General features: G+C 45.1%; 1 protein-coding gene across 1 annotated transcript; it reads left to right on the top strand.

Moving 5' to 3' along the window:
• Positions 1-177: 177 nt before the first annotated feature.
• Positions 178-6357, top strand: NKX2-5 (NK2 homeobox 5). The gene is made up of 2 exons (XM_088133682.1): positions 178-731; positions 4843-6357. The coding sequence occupies exons 1-2, from the start codon at positions 446-448 to the stop codon at positions 5469-5471; spliced, it is 915 nt and encodes a 304-aa protein (XP_087989808.1). The 5' UTR covers positions 178-445; the 3' UTR covers positions 5472-6357.
• The last annotated feature ends 15502 nt before the right edge of the window (positions 6358-21859 follow it).

The raw sequence follows: 21859 nt of genomic DNA, 5'->3' as shown, positions 1-21859 counted from the left end.
GCAGCTCTCTGCTCGCCCCCGCCCCCGCCCCCAGCTCTCTTGACACTGAATTCAGGCCACCGTCTTCGCCTGACGCTTTGCTCACGGCGTGTTTATCCAGCCTGACGGCGTGATCGATGGCGGAACGCAGAGCTTTTGTACACAACAGGCCTCTCCGCCGAGAGGAGACGCGGCGAAGGCCGGGTCTCCTGCCTTTTCCTTGAGCGGCGCTTCGCGGAGCTCCATGCCTATATTAGGTGGGTCGGGCAAGCTGCCCCTCGCGGGCCGTGGCGCCCGGGCAGACCAATGAGAAGGCTCCCCAAGGGCAGGGTCCCTCCTCCTCGGGGTCCCGCCTCTCTACCTGCCTCCAGACGACAAGCCAAGGCTGGGTGCTTGGCCGGCGCGGCGCCCTTTGGAAGCCGGCGCGCGCGGGGGCACCGGCCGCAGCTCCGCTGCAGCGCCCACCATGTTCCCGAGTCCTGTGACCAACACGCCTTTCTCGGTCAAGGATATTTTGAGCCTGGAGCAGCATCCCAGCGGCCTGGCGTCCCTGGAGCTCTCGGCCTTGGGCTCGCCCTCCTCCTGCATGCTGGCCACCTTCAAGCAAGAGTCCTACTCGGCAGAGGACGCCCCCCTCGCCGAGGCCCCGGCCGGCCTGGCCAAAGGCAGCGGCAGCGCCTTCCCCGGGCCCTTCTTCGCCAAGAGCTACGTGGAAATCGAACCGGCCAAGGAGCCGAAGGAGAGCAAGAAAGGTAACCCAGAGGAGAGCGCGTCCCCCGCCCGAGCTGCGGGGCCGAAGCATCCTCGGGCAGCCGGGTCATTGGGGAGGAGAGGCGCTGCCGGGGAGGGGGTGTCCAGGGAGGTGTCTGGTGGGTGGGAGCCTTGAGCCCGCCTCTGCCTGGCTGGGCCATTCCGTGGCTCCGGACCGGGAGAGACTATGGGAAGGTTAGGAAACAGTAACCTAAATGTGGATGGCGGCCGACTTCTGGTGGCTGGGGAGGAATATGAGTGGGACAGTGAAAAAGACGCCTTCGATCGTGTTCACTCCTGGATAGTCTGTCTTGGGGGCACGGGCATGGCAGGGTTTTGCCCTCCCCCTAGTGAGGATCCCTCCAGGATCAGTATTCTCCTAGGTGGGTGACTTGCTGTCTTTTGACAGATAACTGGTGACAGCTCGAGGTAGACACTGTGGCATAATAATCAAGGTTAATACCGCTGGTACCGAAGAATTATATTAGTAATGAAGTACCTAATTCTACTATAGCTCTTGAAAAATGTTCATGGCCTTTCACCTCCCTCATTTGTTGTGATCCTTACAACAACCCTTGAGGGTAGTTCACTCTTACCGTATTTGCCTGAAAGGAAGATTATCTGGAATTTAGGACAACTGCCCAAGAAAAATTTAGACAGAAAAAAAAAATCCTCTTCTGTCATTATATTATTCTCAGTGAATCTAAGACAACTCCCTCCCCTATTTTAAAGGTTAATTATCTGAGAATAAATTAGTCTTTCAGTTGAAGTCAAGAATATTTGGAGGCAGAATGTCTTCCCTAAGATCACCTTGTTGAGTCCTACCTTGTATATTCTGATCCTACTTACATCTACTCAGCTGCAATGGGACTGACATTCAAAGATGTGTAGGCATTGCCCAAGCATTTAGAAGGTGCAGGGGCACCCTGTCATCTCAAAGTCCCTTCATTCCATTTTAGGCAAGCACAAAAAATAGTTGAAGGGCTAATATGAACACTTTTCATCCTTAAAAATTTAAGGAAAACTAGTTTTTGTTTCTATTAAGCATGAACCTATTTAAACATAGCTGAGTTTAATGATGATGTTACTGTTACTAAATGTTTTACTGCTAAGCTATCCTTTCAGAGTAGGAAATATACTAAAGTTTCAGGATAGCTCCTCATCAAAACATGTATAGTGCACAACTGTTTATTTTTACTGAGAAATAAGTCTAGTGAGTTCTTTGGATTTTCTCATGGCTGAAAAAGTCTAAGATTGCACCCTAAGGCTCTTGAGAACATATTCCATTTTCTTACCTGGGAAAGACCTGCTGATCCCAATGGGATTTGCTTCTGAGTACACATGCATGGGTTTGCAAATTGTACCAGTCACTTGCTTTGATCACAGTTCCTACTTTGTTCTCTGGCCTCCCAAAGACATCTTGAGACTTTGGGACAGACCCCCCCCCCCATGTTACAATAAATACAAGAGAGAAGCCTCACGGGCTGGACTTTCCTGGAACAGATTCCTAGGGACATATGCTAAATTATCTCTACCTCAGATGGGGTGAAATTTTGAGGTCATCTAGCCAGGAGTATGACAGCACATACAAATGTTAAGCTCTGTTGGAGTGATTCTTTTCCGGCATATTCTTGCTCCCAGCACTGTTATTGGAGTCAGCTGAATTTGGACCCCATTTTTTTTTGATCCCTTAAACTGCCATCTTCTGCACATTTGCTTGGGAGAAGACTCCAACTTCTCTCCAAGTAAGAGTGGGGAAGCTTCAATGACTATGGCAGATCTGTAGTATTCCAGTGGAATGCATGGCAGCTGGGTGCCAAAATCCTGGAATCACTAGGGATGCTGATTTAATCTCTAATGGAAAGTGGAAAGTGGATCCTTCCCAGTGGAAATTTTCAGGGTCTTTAACCTTTCCAAAGTGAAAACATTCAGCCACCGGAGCACTATCTGTGCCCCTGGCAGGAAACAGTTTGCCCAGGAGGCATTAGAGCTGATCCGTCTCTTTCAGTGCTGCCCCAAAACATCTGGCTAAGATGCCCTTTTTCCATGTCCCCTAAGCAAATCGACTGGATTGGCAATGAACCTGATTCTCCTTAGTGGAGTAGGCTAGGAACCAGACAATCTAGCATTCAGGGTGCTCAGGAGGAACGGGTGGGCCTTGCCCCAATCCTCAAATCTCCTGCCTAAGTGGCTGCTGACTCCCTTCCCTGGTTTACTTGCAGCCTGTATTGAAATAGCACCTATTGACCTGAAAGCTGGGGAAAGGGAATATCCCTGTCCAGTTGACCTATGTCTGGTTGATTGGAAGGAAGGAAGTCCTTTATTCCTTCACTCTCTTTTCACTTTAGTATCTCAAGAAGGAACCAGAATGCAATCAATGGTGTGACTTTGCTTCTGGAAAATACCCAGATAGATCCCCTGTAGCGTCATCTTGACTTTGTATATTTATTCTGGAATAAGCCCTATGGCTTCAGTGAGCATTCAACTATGTAGGTCTCCTTAGGCATATTCTTTAAACCATAGAAATTAACCAAACAAAAAACAAAATTGACCTGTGTACAAACAATTATAAATTTGCTTAAGACTTATCAGTCCTTTGCTTGCCTTGATTTCAAAACCATTTTACTTTGATGTAAATGCTTGCAAAATTGAGGATTGAAAGGTCCTTAGATCTAATATTTTCCCCATTATCTGTAATTCTACTTCATTTATGTCTGAGGTGGAAGAAAGTTCTGCTGATTTCAGTCCAACAGTTTCTGGGAGTATGCAAACTGAAATCCCATGCCTAAGCCCGATTCACATAATGGACTAAGACTTGGATTGCTTAACTTTGGTTTGTTGGCTACAATTGGCTGGGTGTGCAAAGCATGCAGCAAAAAAAGTTTTTTTAAGTATGAGTGATAATAGGGAAATAGAATCATGCTTTTCCTTTGACTGAATTATTTAATGGAGCTGGTTCAATATGATTACAAGGCTTGTTACTAATAATCACAATAACTACAAGTGATAAATAACCTCAGGCACCTAATTGTCTGGAAGGAATTAGGCCTAATTTCCAAGCAAGGCTGAGATCGGAAATATCCATAAGAAAATCAGTTTCTTTTTCTCTCTTATTTTTTTCCCAAATCATTTTTATTTGGATGAATAAATCCTAGGGGTTTCTATAGAGATGGTTCCCAGCATCTTTCTGGGTTGAAGGGTCGCTTCCCTGATCCACACAGTTTCTGTGGGAGGAAATCAGCTGAAATCAAGCATTTTAATCTCTCAATTTTTTCAGCAGGGGGAGTTAGAAATCTTCTCTTGCTTCATCTGCTCTCTTACTTTGTTTGATCTGTGGCTCTCATATTAAATGGACTTTGTATCTTTGATAGGATTACGTACTGTGATTTCTACTGAACTTATCTGGGGATGTTGGTATTTTCCAGATATACATACCTCAATATTTCTATGTGCAATTGGATTGGAATTGATATGGCTCTAGAATGGATCTAGCAGACTTAAGGGACACCTATATCCAAAGAAGGAGTGTGTGTGGGGAAGGGTCTCTTCTCTATTTTAATGAATACTATTGACTCAAATTGGGCCAGCTTTACTCTCTTGTAATTGTGCACAGACTGCAGTCTTAGGGAAGAAATCTATGCCGTTTATTTGGGAATTGTACTGAAATTATTTAGACTTACTTTTAAACATCCCTGGTTTCGAGTGCTCAGGGGAGGCAGAATAAAACAAAAGCCATGAAGCAAAAGAGGAAACTGTCTGAGTTCCCTAAGGAAGCTTAGGTCAGACTGGGAGTGCTCAGGGTTGGGTGACGGCCGCTGCCAGCCTGAGATGGAAGATTAGGGAATTCATGAATCCATGGAATTCACCCTCTCTTAGCGTGATCTACCTTACAAGGTAACTGCAGGAATCAGTTGAGAAGAGCGAACCGTGTCTGCTCTTTACAGCAGAGCGCGAGCGCGCGAGAGCGAGCAGGGGTGCCTTCAAACCAAAGCGAAGGGAGGGAAGCCTCACCGGGCCCGGTAGGCGACGAGGCGGCCGCGGGCTGCTTCCTAGAGCTGCTTTCGCCTCTACCCTCTGATCGCCGGTTCAGTTTCTGTGCTTGCTTTCCCGCAGAGCTGTGCGTCCTCTCGAAATCGCTGGAGCAGGAGAAGCGGGACGCCGAGGAGGCGGAGCGGCCCCGGCAGAGGAAGAGGCGGAAACCCCGCGTGCTTTTCTCGCAAGCGCAAGTCTACGAGTTGGAGCGCCGCTTCAAGCAGCAGAAGTACCTCTCGGCCCCGGAGAGGGACCACTTGGCCAACGTGCTGAAGCTCACCTCCACCCAGGTGAAGATCTGGTTCCAGAACCGCCGCTACAAGTGCAAGAGGCAAAGGCAGGATCAGAGCCTGGAGCTGGTGGGCAGCATCCCGCCGCCGCGCCGGATAGCCGTGCCGGTCCTGGTCCGCGACGGGAAGCCTTGCCTGGGCGACTCGTCCCCTTACAGCTCTCCCTACAACGTCAGCCTCAACCCCTACAGCTACAACGCGTACCCGGCCTACGGCAGCTACGGCGGCGGCGGCGGCGGCGGCACTGGTGCCTGCAACGCCAGCTACAGCTGCAGCTACCCGGCCGTGCAGGGCGTCCAACCTTCGACCGCCGCCAGCAACTTCATGAACTTCAGCGTGGGGGACTTGAACCCGGTGCAGACGCCCATCCCGCAAGGGAACGGCGGCCTTTCCGCGCTTCATGGCATCCGAGCCTGGTAGGCTCTTTCCGGGGCCCCTTCCCGGAGGAAGGGATATAGGGCCAGAGGCCTTCCGGGGGCAGACTCGGCTGCAGCCCGGCGCCTCTTTCGGGGAAGCCGCCGAAGCGACCGGCCCGGACTTCAGGAGCCGAAGGAGAGCGCTCCTTCCCGCGCCGAGGAGGGGCCGAGGACGTTCTCCAGTTCTCTGGACACGGAGGGGGAGGGGTGTGCGCGGAAGGGGGACCGCCGACTTCTCCAGGTTTCGACGGGCCGCTTCGGATTTCTGTAGCATCGAAGCCTCGTGGCGGCCTGGGCTCTGGATAGATCGCACCTCGGTCCAAAGACAGGAGGTGGCCGCGCCTCGCTCCCACTCCGAAGCCACGTCTACAACGACTCCCGAAGTCCCAGAGCGCTTGGCGTTTCCGGGGGGCGAGTTTAGTTTACCAATCCGCAGCTCCTTTTCCCCACTTTTTAAAAAACAGCTACATCTGCCCATAAATCGGGAAGGACCTTTATCGAATCGACTTCCTTTTCCTTTCCATAACTCCAGAAAACACGCCCGCACCCCCCTTTTCACCATTTCTTCAAAAGCCCAGGTGGCCAGCAGGCTTTGGTCTTGCGGGACTATTCCTGGTTGGTGTGTTTCCTTTGAAGGCGGCCGCACTTCCTTTCGGTGGCGATGCGAGGCAGAGAGTCGGCGCACCATCTCCCGCCCATCCTGGGCGAAGGCACAGGCTGTTGTGATCCCCGTAGAATTCTGCACTAAACCGGTTTACTGAGAGTATGAAATGCACTGCCCGGCAGTGGCGTTGATGTAGATGACTTCTTTCGGGCTGGGGGTGTTGTTTTCTGTACCCCAACAAAAAAGATGGAACTGGGTGTCTTGTCATTAAAGAGAGTGGCTTGAATTTGGGCTGCTTATGTGTTTCCTTGCGCTCGTTCCCGGAAATTAGTTTGCCTTTAGTTGGAGTGGCGGAAGTAGGAGAAGCCCCCGGGAAGTCAAAGAGCTGAGGAGATACCGCGATGGAGTGACGATTCGCACGAGTCTAATATCCCGCCGCCCAGCCCGAAGGGTCGCTTCCTGTAACTCGCAGAGCTAAGCTTGTAAAGTCCCACTGAATTTCTTGGGAGAGATGTAATTACGTCTTTTGCTTACTTTAGGTAGGTAAACACGCAAGGCCTCTCGCTGTTGGAATTGCCAAGGAGTTTACAATGAAATAGAGTCAAAACAACCGTAACACCGAAGCTTAACCCGAGCGGATGGCCGTGTCCTCTATTTGAAATCACAAGCATACAAAGCGTTAGCCGCGTTAATTTAGCAGTAGGCCCTGTGTAATGCTATGCAAAGACACCTATTTGCACAAACCCTTAGCGGGTGGCAATCTGATCAAAAGTGCTGTACTCAAAAGGATTTTTAGTCCTATACTGGCATAAAAAGTGGGAACTTGGAATGTGGATTGCAGTCCAATGCACTTTTCCTTGAAAACTATTCAGACACTTATTAACCAATGCCCAAATCAATAGGAGCCAGCACCTAGTTACCATAATATGCTCAGTCAATAGCATGCCCATCAAAAGCGAAATACCCCCAGTTGGCACGTTTTGCACAAACCCACACAAGGCCCATAGGGCCAGCTGCCATATACAAACAGGCAACAAACCTCCCTCTCTGTGTTAGAGCGCCGATGATGTTATCTAGACTAGTAGTGAAACGTCTCAGATAACACTATTCAGACACTCTCTATTCTCTGGCCTGCTAACCACCCAGTGGATTAGACTGTCTAAAGGAGTGGTGGGAGGCTATAACCCCAGTGCCTCTGACGGTGGAGTCAGCAGAAGCTGCTTCGAGGCGGTCTTCCCAAATCAGGTCCCCTCCAAATGAATCAAGCCTTTAGCTCCCAGAATTTCTAACTAATTCAGCTGTGTTCACTGAGCAGTCTGGGAAGTGGAGTCCCAGGGTACCTGACGAGAAGCGGGCTAGGGAATGCCGCTTGACAGGAAGGGGTGCTTTGTTCTGTAATCTATGCAGTAATGATCAGCCCCCATTGATGTCTTTTGGTTATCTCTTATTACCCGTCTCTCTCTCTCTTTCACTCACTCTCTCTCTCTCAGACCAAGGCAATAAAGTCAAACTTCTTTGTAATCAAACTCAACTCCTGGAAATTTCATGCCCATGTGCCTACCATATAGCACTGGAATTTCCTGGTGATGTTTCATCCAAATCCTAGCCAGATCTGGCTGTGCTTGACTCCTGAGAGCAGAAAAGCCTGGCCAGCTGCTGTCACCTGCCAGGAGTATCTTTATTGCTTACCGTACTTTTTAAAGGTTGCCTTTGAGAGGCATTGAACTACAGTTTCCATTATCCCCAATGGATATGGCCCCAAGTGGATGGTAGGAGAGGTAAGCCCTTGGAGGGCCCCACCCTTATTGAAATTTGCGTATAATAATCTGAGGAAGCAGACTGGGCTGTCCTACGTGATCAATCAGCGTCTTTAAGACTGGTGCCTCTGTACTGCCTGCCCGGGACTAACAGGACAACCTCTTTTCTTAAGCTACCAGACGGGCATTGAAACACTAACAGCCAAAAACCAAGACCGGCAGCTCCGATCCTACGACTCCGGAGTTCCCGCGGAAGACAGTCCCATCGGCTTCAAAGACCGCCGGCACAATGGGACTTAATCCGGTGCGCGGGAAGGCGATGCGAAGCCGCTGTGGAGTCTGCAGCGCCTTCAATCTTTCCAGCGAAAGAGGGTCACCGCGGGCCTTGAAAATAACCTCCGTGCAGCCTACAAGGCAACACCGGTTTACGCGTGCGTTGTCACCACGCCTGAGCGGGAGCGTCAGGATGCGACCAGTATGCTATATCCTAGGAAAGAAGCGCTGCACCTTAAATTCACGCCCGAAGAAGCCCCGGCCCGCCTCGAATGCAGCGCTGCCGCCGGCCACCCGGCCCTTGGGAACTCTCGAGTGTACCGAATTGGCTTGTTCGGGACTTAAGGAGCGGAACGAGCCGCTGAGCTGCCGCCCGTCCATCGCACAGCGGCCTTTCCTTCAGGAGGCGGCGGCAGCAGGCGAGACGGCGGTGGGTGTCTAGGGAGACGTTCGTGGCTTCCCTTTCCGAGGAGAAGAGCTCCAGGAGCAGCCGAAAGAGGAACTTCCAGGGCAGAAGCGTGGTTAGGAAGGACGTCCCGAAGCGGGCGCGAATCTACTGCCCGGGACCGGAGCTCTTCCATCGCCGTACTCGGGGATGGTGGGACAGCTAGTTCAGCGGGCCTGGAGGGCGCCTGGGCTGGGAACATGCACCAAGTTTTGTTTTGTTTTTTAGGGGGTGCAGCTGAGCAGCAGAAGCGAGGGGTTGCTGCACCCAGCCGGGGATCTCCCTTGGAGGGCAGCCCTCCCTCCCGATTCCCATCCTGCCCCTCCTTGGCTGCGCGGCTCCATCCTTGTTTACTGATGGGTTCGATAGTGGGCAGGCTCCCTGTTCTCCTAATGGCACTCTGAAGCACCGACACAATGCGCCTCCGAGCCCCCCAGGATGTTTTGACTGCGCTGGATTGTTCTGTTTGTTGTTGCTGTACTCTCTCGCTCCCATCCCTGACATCCGAGAAGGGGATTTTATCATCAGTATCCCCATGCCCAGGACTTCCATCCGGACTTTTCTCTCTCCCACCGCTCCCCCCTGCCCCCCCATTCTAGCAAGTTTTATTTTGAGGCTGCAAAGCATGGAAAAGATCACTTAGGTTGTTTTCCATTTTGGCAAGATTGGCTTCCAATGCAAGAGGAAGCTGATATTTTCCCAAATAAGCAATTTGTCCCAAATCAGCACTTCCCTGTTCTTCCTTATATTAAGGGGATTTTTTCTTTGAAAAAGAAAGGAAGGAAAGGGTAAGATGGTAAAAGAAGTGAATAAAATCAGGCCTGGTATGAAGAAAGTGGGTAGTGCTTTCCTCACTCCTACCTGGGGCTATCCATTGAAGATAAACTTGGAGCAGGCAAAAAAAAGCTACTTATTCAGGCAGCACATTGTAACTGGATTTCAGTACCTAGTAACTGGATTTCAGTACCAAAGTAATGACCTAGAAACATGTCACCCAGAAGGGATTGCTACCGATGGACACATTTGTTTTTCAAGAGAGCCAAATCCCTATGGGCCTGTTAAAAACAATGAAAAGAGCTGGTCTAGACCAGATCAAATGATCCCCTGGCCTAGCTTCTGATTCTTATCCACAAACACCTTTTCATTTGTGGTCCCCCAACATCTGCAACTGAAAGGCCGACCGACACAAGCACTGGAAATAACATAGATCCAGTAGCCATTGGGATCTTCTCTATGAATTAACCTGTAAAGGTGAAGGTGGAGGAAGAAGCCATGCCACTGGATATAGCTTGTTTGTTTATTTCACATAACGTGTCCAAACTATGGCAATTTGAGCCTGTTCCTTTGTACCTCAAGTAAGAACTCTGGATGGATTTGTTCTATGATTCATTTGTTTTCTTAACTGTCCATAGTATTCTCAAGAATCTTCTCCAATACCCACGTTTGAAAGCTTCTACGCTGCTTCTTTGTAGTCCAGCTTTCACTACCATACAGTGTCCCAAGGAAAATAATTGCCTGCACAATGCTGATCTTTATAGGTATAAACAGATCACAGCATTGGAATATCTTCTCCAAGGCCCTCATTGCTACTCTACCAAGTGTTAGCCTGTGGCATATTTCTTGATCACTGGTGCTTTACTCTTGATGGTTGATCCTAAAAAACAGAAGCTATCCACCACTTCAGTGCCTTCATTTTCAGCCCTAAGATGGGTTTTGGTATCTGTTATCATCAGTTTGATCTTTATATTTAACTTAGCTCCATTACTTTCATTACTAAAGCTTGCAGATCATTTGCATTTTCATATATCAGGCCAGTGTGATCAGCATAGCACAGGTTATTGATGTTTGTTCCTTCATTTTTAACATCATGCTCATCGTTCAATTCAGCCTCCATCAGAATATATTCAACATATAGGTTGAACAAATAAGGGGAGAGTATACAGCCTTACCTCACTCCTATGTTGTCCTGGAGCCAGTCTGTTTTGCCATGTTCTGCCTGGACTATGACTTCCTTCTCCTGTGTCTTCTTCCTTCTCCTAAGTTTTATATGAGAACAGAACTGGGGACCTTTCTATAGTCAATGAAGCACATAATAACTCTTTAGTGTTCTTTGGCTTTTTCAGTCATCCAGAGGGCATCAGCGCATGTCTCCTGTTCACCAGCCTTTTCTAAAATCAGCTTGAGTATCTGGCATCTCCCCTTCTATCTAGGGGTCAAATCTGTGAGGGATGATCCTAAGTGTTATTTTGCTAGCATTTGAAATTAAGGATATTGTGCAATAGTTTGCACACTTTGTCAAACCCTTTTTGGTATTCTTTATATAAACCAACCTCCAATCTGTTGGTCACTGTGTTATTCTCCAAATATGCTGGCATAATTTGATTAGAACTTTACTGATTCTTCTTCTATTGTTTGCCATATTTCTGTAGATATTCCATCAATTCCTGTAGCTTCTGACTTGGTAATGACTGGAGTGCTTCATCCTCTAGTACTAAATGTTTTTATAAATATGGAGTATATTCTAAAATATTTTGGTTTTGACATTCCTACTGTACAGAATTTTAAAATACTTTTCTAGCTCAGTTTGATCTTCTTTTGGAGATCTTTTGGAAGGCTTTCCTTGTTTTTCCATTTCTGCTTCTATTTTCAGTGTCTTATAGATATTGTTATAATACCTGTCTCTTCTAACAGCTCTCTGAAATTCTTTGTTACGTTTCTTCAAGATCTTTGTCTTTCTTGGGTTTGGCTTTTCTTCTCTTCTCAGAAATTTCAATCATTTGTCTGTTATCCAGTTTGCTTTCTTTTCTTTCTTGATCTTTTCCACATTAATTCTTAACAATTTTGATTTTATTCCACAGTTCCTTTGGTTCCCTGCCAATGAGATTCAGAACTTCAAAGCAATTCCTGATGCTCTCCTTGAAAATTATGGATATATGTTCAAGATCATATCATGGAAACTAGTTGGCTTTCTTCTTTCATTTTAGCTTGACTTGGAACTTGCACATGAGCAATTTGTGATTATGGCCCCTGGCCATAACCTTGTTACAACTGAGCTTTTCCATTTTCTTGTACCAATAATATAGTCCATCTGATTTCTGTGTGCTCCATCTGGTGATGTCCATGTATACAGGCATCATTCTGGTTGGTTGAAGAATGTGTTAGCAATGAAAAATTCATTAGATCAGCAGAAACTGATAAGTCATTCTCCTGCTTCATTTGTGTTTCCTAAGCTGTACAGTCCAACTATGTTCTCCTCTTTACTATTTCCAACTTTGGCATTCCAGTCTCATGCATCTTGCTTGCATGTTCTATTTATTTCAGATTGAACTTGACCATAAAATTTCCTCTTTTGCATAAACTTTAAACATAAACTATGCTCCAAATGGTGGTTGGAGCATAAAGTTGGATAACTATCATAATAAATGGCTGTCCTCACAGTCTAATTGCTATTATTTGATCATTGACTGCATTATCCACAAGTACTGTCTTTACTATATCCTTCCTGAGTATGAAAGCAATGCAGTTCTATTTTTTTCATGAGTAGTAAACAGTGAGATCTTCTGAATCAGTGTCCAATTCCAGTCCACTTCAATTCACTGATGACTATGATGTCAATGTGTAGTCGACTCATTTCATCTTTCACTTGAGCTATTGATCTTTCCCATATTCATGCTTCTTACATTCCATGTTCCCATTGTAATTCTGTCTTTACACCTTTGGATTTACTTTTTCTGCACAGCAACATCAGGAACTACATTTCCAAAAGCTTTAATTTACCCATGTGATACATAGCATAAAAAAATCCTCAGCTTTTCCTCAATATCTCTGGAGAATGCTGGGAAGTGTTGGGAAAGGTGGAAGGAAAGAGAAGAAGGGGAAGCAACAAGGTGGAAGGACTGAGTTACAATGGTGATGAGTGCCCCATTGGAAGACATAAAAGACCAGGTTAGGGACAGATCATCATGGAGAAAATCCAGCTGTGTGGTCACTAAGAGTCAACCACAACTCAATGGCATACAATCAGTCAATCAATTTCCCCAGTAGCATGTTGAATGCCATCCGATATAAGGGGTCCATCATGTGGCATTATATTGTCAATCACTTTCTCTTGTCTATGTGGTTTTCTTGATAAAATACAGGAATAGTTTACCATTGCCTTCTCTGACATAATATGAAATAATATTTTTATCATGGTTATTAAAGTGGTCATCCACCTCTGGCATCTTCCTATATTGCTACTGCCCAGTATAGGTGCTTGCTTGCTTGCTTTAGCTGGGCAGCTGTAATGACTTTCATACCTTGGTTGACCCTGCTGGGAGTATTTGTTCTTGGGGGACACTTCCAGTGTTCTTCATTCAACCTAGCCAAGAATATCCCACCCCCAGCCACAATGAGGCAGGATAGCAGGACTTGGAGGGGTGGTCCTCACCAATAAAAACATTATAAAGCTCTGGGGAGAATTGAGATTCCCTCATTTTTCACATTAAAGAAAGAAATCCAGATAACCCCATGTGATTCTATATATTTACAATTATTATTTATTTAAAAATTGAAATTCGTATCACAGAGAGGTAGTTAACAACATGCTTATGCCCCACTCAGCACAGGGATCTGGTTCACTTAATATGGTAAACCATTGTCTACATAACCATTTTGAGAAAAATGAGTAATTCACAATTAGCTGGCATCACAGAACACACTAAACCATGGCAGACTAATTACAGTAGTAAGGTTCATACCAATCCACTAAGCCAAAGTGAAGCTTAGTGTGACATGTGAACCAAACACTGTGACTTACTGCCAAGTAAATATGTCAAAGATATAGCTTAACATGAAATCCACAGTATTCTGGAAGGGGATGGGAACGGATGGAAGGCCTCGCGCCTACTCCTAGAGATTCTTAAGGAACAATGCCTTCACCTCTCTACCCAAAAATATTTTGCTTCCCATCACAACAGGATTAGCAAGAGACTGGGCAACAGAGTAAGAAGGTATTGGAGCCTCCTCAGATAGTGACTGAAGGAGAGGTGAGATCTGAAGCTGACAAGCTAATAAGAAGAACAACTTCAGCCTGGCAGCAGATCAAGGGTCTGGAGAAGGAAACCTCCAAGGGACCTCATCTGCAAGACCTAGGAGAGACAAGCAAGTGGAATGCTTGGTGGGGACATTAAACAAGACTCAGAACAAGGTGGGCATTTGTCTCAGCAGCTGGCATTTAATTCACTTTACCTATTCACATCTTAACAATCAAGCTTGAGAAGGTGGATGAACAAAAGATCTACAGTACTGGTAGATCTTCTGGTGATTCTAAGTAGTACAGAAGGAGATTTAGGAATAGCTTAAAACAAAAGAAAAACTTCACTTGTGCTCTCCACCCCTCTAAAAACATGTGGCTTTTAAAAACAAGAACTCTTGGAGGGGAATGGAAACCCAGTGAGCATATGCACAGACACACCTCATTCCTCAATTCTAATTCCTTTCTGACCTGTTGCTTTCCATAACTCTCCTTTTAGGATAGTCAGTACATACTGTAGACAGTATACGAAAGTCTCTGAAGGGTCTTCAAACATTAGCTGGGAAAGAAGGAAAGGTCATAGCTAGGACCAGGAGAAAGACTGCAAAAACAGTATAACAAAGGAGAACACTGAGCAGGGATCCGGAGAAAGCACTTGAGCTGTGGGTCTTTCTAGAAACAGTTATATTGGTTAATTTTCAGATATTCTTTCCCTGAAGGAAACACTTTTATATAGGCCTATAAAATATACTGAACATCCTAAACTTAAGACACAGTTCAAAACCAAGTGGCATTTATTTTCTACTTCCTGTATTTCATTGTTTTATTAATTTGTTTAGCTCTCATTCCTGCTATTTGTATGTTTTTAATTGTTACTTATTAATGCTTTATTGGCTACGTTTTTATTTATTATCCATCTTGGATATTCTTGATGGAAAAGCAAGGTAAAAATTATTGTAATATAATTAAAAAGTTTCATGCAGTAAGTTCCATATTTCCTTATAAGCAAGGCTTACATCCAGTTATAATGATTGTATCCCAATAGGCATTGACCTGTGGATTCCAATAGCCATCGTTCTTCACCAGTATTTCCATTCTTCAGAGAGAAGACATAGTCAAAATGGCACTACCAGACCAAAGAGGAATCCCAAAGTTGCAGAAGTGGATTATTATATGTTCTTCTGATGAAGCTTGAACCTTATAAGACACCAGGAACTGCATGAAATTGAAATTAAATCAAAATGCATTAGGGCACCCTTGACCAGTGTAATTACTTATGCATATTTTCAGCTGCTTTTAATATGTGTTACAAGCTACATTACATATGATCTCAGATTTAAGATACCAAGGCATTACTTCAGGCTATAAAAATGGATGCAGAGATTTTGCAAATATTTGACAAATGAATGAAACTGCCTCACCAGATTTGCTCATTGATTAACAATGCATCCTGAGACAAACACATTGCATATGCATATTTGGCTAATTCCAACATATGTTGGAACATGCATTCTTATGAGACAAGAACTTTATATCATCTGATCATTACTTCTACAGTTACTAGAAATGTATATTCAGATTCTCTGCTAAGTGTTAAATATCTGTGTGGAAATTTGCACAGGCCTCATGCAGCACCTGGCAACATCTGTTGACACATCAAGGAACAGCTGAGCCTTTGAAACACTTTTGTTTCAAAATATACCCAGCTGGCAGACTTCATTCCTCTTCTTTTTCTTCCACTTCTTTCTCTATTCTTCCTCCTGCCCTCTCTTTATCTCCCTCCTTCCCTCCCTCAATTTATTTTAAGGCAACATTTTTCCTCTGAAGCATCCCCTGGCTTTCAGGGTCCAGTCCTGGGAGCCAGCAACAGAGCACGTTCTCCATTAAAGCTAAAGGACTGTAGCCTGCAGAAGCATAGCTAACCAACTGGTATCAGTTTCTCTTACATCCCTTACTTAAGGAGTCCAAACTATTTGCCTTCTGATCTTCTTGCTTGCACTTCCCATTTTTTTTATATGGCCCTTTCTTAGAAAGCAGGACATGTGTGCTGAATAGAAAACTAGAACGTATATCTTTCTTCATACTAAGCTCTTCACACCAGAGACCTGTTTCTTTCAACTCTCTCATGGACAGCTGTTCCCAACAACACATTGAGATCAAGTTTAGAGTTCTGAGTTCTGTTGTACAGAGATCAAGGGTCAAGTTTAAATTGAGGGACAGATGTCAAGGGCTGGAGAGACCATGCAAACAGCTCCTACATCATGTTCCATTTTATATTCATCTGAAGCATTTATAGCATTACAGATTTTGTTGCTGCCCAAAAGTAAGTGTGGCCTTTGCCACAGGTGCCAAAGGGCAGAGATGTTTCTATATTTAATATTAATACCATTAATATGGTGGGAAATTAAGCTGGGGGATGGCACTTGGGCCACCTATTCAGCCAAGTAAGACCAATATTTCATCATGTGCTATTATGCAATCCATCCTCATGCATGATGTTGCCCATGCGTAGGAGTCATAGATTTGGAAAGTAGACCTCCACCACCATTCTTGAATAATCATTATAATGACTGATTTCTTTGGTTAGACTTCTGTGTGGGTTCCAGCACAAGCATCCCACTCCAGGGTAATCATTAAACCACTGCAGAACAAGTATAATAAGTATAATAATGTTTTGGACACATTATGAAAATACCCAGCTCCCTTGAGAAGTTCATGATGCTGGGGAAGGTGGAAGGAAAAAGAAAAGGACAACCAGAAGTAAGGTGGGTGGACTCAATTTCAATGACAATGAGTGCACTGTTGGAAGACCTGAAGGTCCAGATTGGAAACTAATCATTCTAGAGAATGTGGATCATCTATCTATGTGATCACTAAGAGTTACAACCACTCACTCAGAAAAGAATCTAATTATCCTGGTGGAGCTATTGATCACAGTGCTAATGTTTCTTTCATTTCCAGAGTCTGAGTAATTCTTCTAGTTTAGTGATGGAGCAGGCTGCTGCTGCTGCACGCAGATATGTTCACCTCAAAAAGGGGGCAATGCCAACTCTCCTGCATCCCCCTCTGTGTTCTGTGGCAACCTGGACATGATTGGGATGAACTTGAATGCCTCACTAACCACTTTAAGCCACCGGAGGCCATTGTCAGGGCAGTGGGTAAGTGAGGGTGAAGTTGCTATCTTTGTCCTCATCTGAAGGAGCTGATGAACAGGCAAGGCCACTTGGTAGAGCAATCCTGCCACAAGCCCAGTGGAAGAAGGACCTGCTGGTCTTGGCAGCTGCACCACCTGTTGATTTACATGAAGTCCAGCATCTTGTCCCATTAGCTAAAAGCAGCTCTGCACTCAAAAGCAGGTACTTCTTGCTACAGGCACTTGGCTTCAAATACACCTCTGCAGTCTGCATGTGCTGACTAATAATTCTGTTTCCCTGCAGGGCTGTAAATAGTATAGCAGAGTTCACTCCTGGGTCTGATCATTGTCTCCTCTGCAATGAAGTTTATCCATCTCATCTGAGGAGTCACCAGCATCAACCTCTGTCATTGGTGGCAGATCACCCATAGCATCAGGTCACACCCTTGACAGCCTTAGAGGAGCCAGGCCACACTGGCACTCAAGGCATGAGAAGGCAGCATCTCAAAATACCCACCAGCTTTCTTTTGCTACATAGTGTACTTTGACAATCCAGTCTCTGCCCACTGCACTCATATGCCGCTAATAACTCCCCATTGACCCAATTTAGGCAGGCAAGAGCAATGAATAGCCCACTGAGAATCAGCACATCCATTCTTTAGTAAGGATAGTTTCAAATAGAGGTCAAAAGCACGCATATCTGACATCAACTTTAAGCTGTGCAACAGGGTAATAATGGAGGAAGGCCAACCGAATGAGGGGAGGTTAACCCATTCAGGCACATTTCCCCCGCCTCCCCAGTGTGGCAAAGCAGCAAGACCTCCCTCTGGAGGACCTCAGGATGCCTGTTCTCTGAAACAGGACACCTGACCCATCATCACTGTAGCTGGTTTAATTCATTCATGTACACAAGGGATCTAAAAAGCAGATGAAGGGGAGCATCTGCCCTGGACTTGCCCCTTCAGCCTTGCTGTATAAAAATAGACCAGAAGAGTATTTTCAGGTTTGCAAAGGTAAAGGAAAATATGCAAAGGTGCTTCAAGCCAAAAGAAATGGAGGAACCAGAAATGAAAAGGAAGCAGTGGTGGGAAACAAATACCAGTCCTCTGAGAAGGCATGAGATGAAAAGACATGGCAGGAGTCACAGGCACAACACAAGAGCCCCCAGGTTTGGGGAAGTTGAAAAGACTCACCAAAGAATGACATAGCAATGGAATGCTACAACTTTAAGCTCTGAGCATCCTGCTAAGTATATACAGATATACAGATAAAATGATGAGTTTCATTCAGATTTACAGCTCTTCTGATTCATTTTTAATCCAATATTTCAGGCATCTTGTGGTTTGTGCTATTTGTCTATTTATGAGCATGAGTTAGCAGAAACTATATAGGAGAAACTCACAAAGCACTGAAGAATACACATGGAATTCCAAATTAAATCACCAAAGTCAGCCCTGGTGATGTAACTTCTCATTTTGCCTTATCTCTACAGTGAGAGTTAAGCGCTGGCATCGAGGTGCAAACCTAGGGACTGTGTGCCTTGGAGCAGTGGAAGGCTAAGACAGCAGCACAGAAGACTGGTTTACCCTAGCCACGGCCATCCAACTTTTCTCCCTGAAGAAAAGTAACATGTACTTTTATTCACTTGTCAATCAGTAATGATTTTAAGACATCAGGAAAGAAGCTTCTTATCTTCTCATTCATAAATAGAATCAGTGCCACTGAATACCATCTGCATAGGATTACAGGACATCCCAGGAGTCAGTATATGAAAAAAAAAGTCATACAGATAATTTTCAATCATGCCAGATTGAGCACATGAAGTTCCTGCTTTGCATTTAACAAGGTATTGCACTATTGCTGATACTTATAAAAGAGGTAAAATACTAGGGAAATATGTGTTCTTAGTGAAACCAGTGAGCCTCTACCATCCAAATCGATAATAACAACTTTACACTTAAAAACGAATAACTCAAAGCAGATGGTTATGTTATCTTACCACTCTGGCATGGCTGTTTAGCTCCTTAGGAATGACTACCATTTCCTCGTCCTTCAAAGCAATTCTTCTGGTGATGGATCAGCTGAGAATAGAGGTCAAGTTTATGTCTGGCTACAGGTGCCAGTGGTTTATTGATGTAAGCCTGTTGAAGGCCATCAGCTATCTTCAGGGAGATGCAAACTTCCAGCAGATGTTATACAAATAACCTGGTTAAAGTGAGTGCTTGTAATAGCAAGTGTGAACTGATGCTGGTACTGTAAAGCAGCAGATAATGCTATAGTGCTCTAATTCAGTGACAATTTTGAGGGTCAGTATTCAGGGCCACACTCAGCAGACCCAGCAATAGGTTCCTTAAGTACCCCGGGGCCAGACTATCACATTTTAAAGCCTGTGAAATAATAAAAGAGACTACTTGCCTGTTGGAAAATATGGGGCTTCAACCAGGCCTGTCTCACACTAGCACAAAGGGAGGGGCAGCTTCGCTGCGGCCTAGCTTTGCTGCTTTGTGTGGGAGGGGCTTGAAGCCCGCCTTTTTTCCTGTTTCCTTCATTTTCCTTCTCTTCTCCTCATAGCTCTCCACGAGGTAGGAATGAATCCTCTCTCCTCCTCAGGGTTTTTGTAGTAACATTTCAGAACCTCAACACTGCCCATCCCTTTCTTAAGTCCAAAGATACAATGATGTATCTGCACCATTGATTATAGGAATATAATCTGTACGATGTTTTAAGGGGAAAAAAGCCCTTTCAATGTAACATAGGACTTCAGTTTCAAAGGATGAATAGACAAAGAATACAAAGACATGAGATGAAATCCAGATTGCATTCTACTTAGACATCAGCTGAACTCCTAAGGCTACTGCCTGGGCTGCAAAACACCAAAGCAGCAACGGGTGGGTTCCATATATCTCTGCTGCCATCTAGCGGCCAGTCTGGAGTTTTACAGTCTAGATCTGGTCGTCCTAGAAATCTGTCCTATGTAGAAAAATAAATGGGATTTAGGATTAATTAAAGCAGGATTTTACCCACACAGGGAAATACTTTTCTCTTCTGGGTATGTATATTACAAAATTTAGTACAATAGGAAACCACTCAAGACTTACAGAAGCAAAGGAAACTTTTTCCCCAAGATCCCAAGAAATTTCAAGAAGGGCCAATTTGGGCTGTGTTTGGAGGGTCCAACACTGGCCCTCAACCCTGTTTTAGCCACCTGAGTGGGAATCATTATCTTGGACTCTGGGCTCTAGTTCTAAGGCCCAAATTCAGCCATAGCTCCAGGTATTACCTCCTCATTTCCTTCATACCTGAGGAAAGCTGCAATGATTTTAATATTAGTAGCAGTTTTTTATCTTAATTTTGTTAGCTGCTCTGAATGCTCATCGGAGTAGAAAGGAGGGTATAAATAAAATAGGTAAATAAGCCAACAAATCTTTTCTGTCCAGCATTTTTCTACAGTACTTTTAAAACAAGACAGGATATCAAGAAGGTCAGATTTTAATACAGTGTTTCCTTGTTTGAAAAGTGTTTGTCCCTTCCAGCTATAGATCTTCTGTGTTCCATTTGCACAATATGTTAAAGGTACACTGACTTGCCAGCCAACCCAGGGACTGTAAACTTACCCCCAACTCTCTCAAAGACCTACTTTGTTGTAGCATGTGCTTCTGAACTGGGGTCCTAATTACCTGTCCAAAGTAAAGGGAATTACATCCATAAGATTAAATTGCATTCTGTGTTTTATATTTCTTGATATTATTGTTTGTGAACCCCCTGCTTTTTGGTGCAAAGAACTCCACTGGCATAAACACTGCCAGATGAAAAGTCCCAGGGAGATTTGTAAATTTGGGGCATCGTATCATCTGACTGCAATAGGAATCATTGCAGCTGAGACCTTCACCTGATGAGCCTAAGTAGGTTTACTCGGAAACCGAAAATTGAACTGAATTATGTGGAACTTTAAAAGGGGTCAGGAGGAACTGTGCCATTAGAAATCATCAAACACTAATCTAAGGTTGCTTTGAACCAGTGCTGGCTTGATTTGAACTTTATATTGCCCTGCCACCTAGTGACTGAAAGTATGTGAGTCAGATTTGTCTGCAATACTGTAATAAGCATTAGCGCCCGCTTCAAGGAGACACGAGGCAAGGTCTGAAAAAGGATGGTGCTCCCACCAGACGTTGTCAAACTCCAGCAGCTCCAACAAAGTCCTTCCTCGACTTCATCCAGCACATTTAGGGAGCACCGAATTAGGAGAAGCTGGGATGCAGAATCAGACAGAAGCTGAACAATTCCTCTATGGCTTACAGGATTAGCCGAAGTCTACATGGACTACTGGTGATGGGAGGGGAAATTGCACACAGAATACTGTTTCTTTATTCCAGGAAAAATTGTACTATGTTTGCTGTGCCTAAATGAAGCACAATGCTTCTCTTTTCCACCATTCTGTATTCCACAATTACACTGCTACCATCCCATATCAGATGATTTCCTTGAAGAAAAATGGGATCTCGATCTGATAAACCAGAGTGAAGGGTGCACCTGTTTCTTCTTCCATCTTGTTCATGGAACTGCACTTGGGACTTGGGGGTGCTGTGTTATTTCCTTCCATGGTTTCCCACCACAGTTTGCATCTTATTTGCTATCCAAAAGGAGAAAAAGTGGCTCAGCATCATTGATTGGCATCACTAGCCCTACAGGGCATAGGGCCTGGTTAGTTGAGGGACCACCTGTCTCCCATAGTATTTGCCTGGCCAATTTGACCTGGCAGGGTTGGTCCACTCTGGGTTCCTTTGATTGAACAATGCCATCCCTCAGGACCCTGGAAGTGCACCTTCTCTGTAGCGGTCTGCCCTCTGGAATGAGGTTCCCCCTGAGATCCAAACAGCCCCCACCCTGCTGTTTCAAAGGGCCTTGAAGACCTGGCTCTTCACCCCAGCTTTTGGTAAAGGTGGTTGAAGTCCCCTTTAGCCTATATGGGTGGTTTTTCTTCCCATCCAGTTTTGCCATCCTGCCATCTTTATCCTTTTTGCCTCTTGTTATTTTTCTTGTTTTTAGTGTTTTAAACAATTTGTAAACCAGAGTGCTGGGAATCAGGTGGCATATAAATGTAATACATCGTCATCAGTTGTCCATCTGGAAGCCCCCAAAGAATGGAATCTGGTGCATGCTCTTAGC

This window comes from Python bivittatus, unplaced genomic scaffold (assembly GCF_059951505.1).
Source record: "Python bivittatus isolate LINGU-HERP-01145 unplaced genomic scaffold, Pbiv_v1 ctg000080_np1212, whole genome shotgun sequence".
Lineage (NCBI taxonomy): Eukaryota > Metazoa > Chordata > Lepidosauria > Squamata > Pythonidae > Python > Python bivittatus.
The sequence above is the reverse complement of the archived record's forward strand: the minus strand, read 5'-3'. Positions and strand labels throughout refer to the sequence as shown.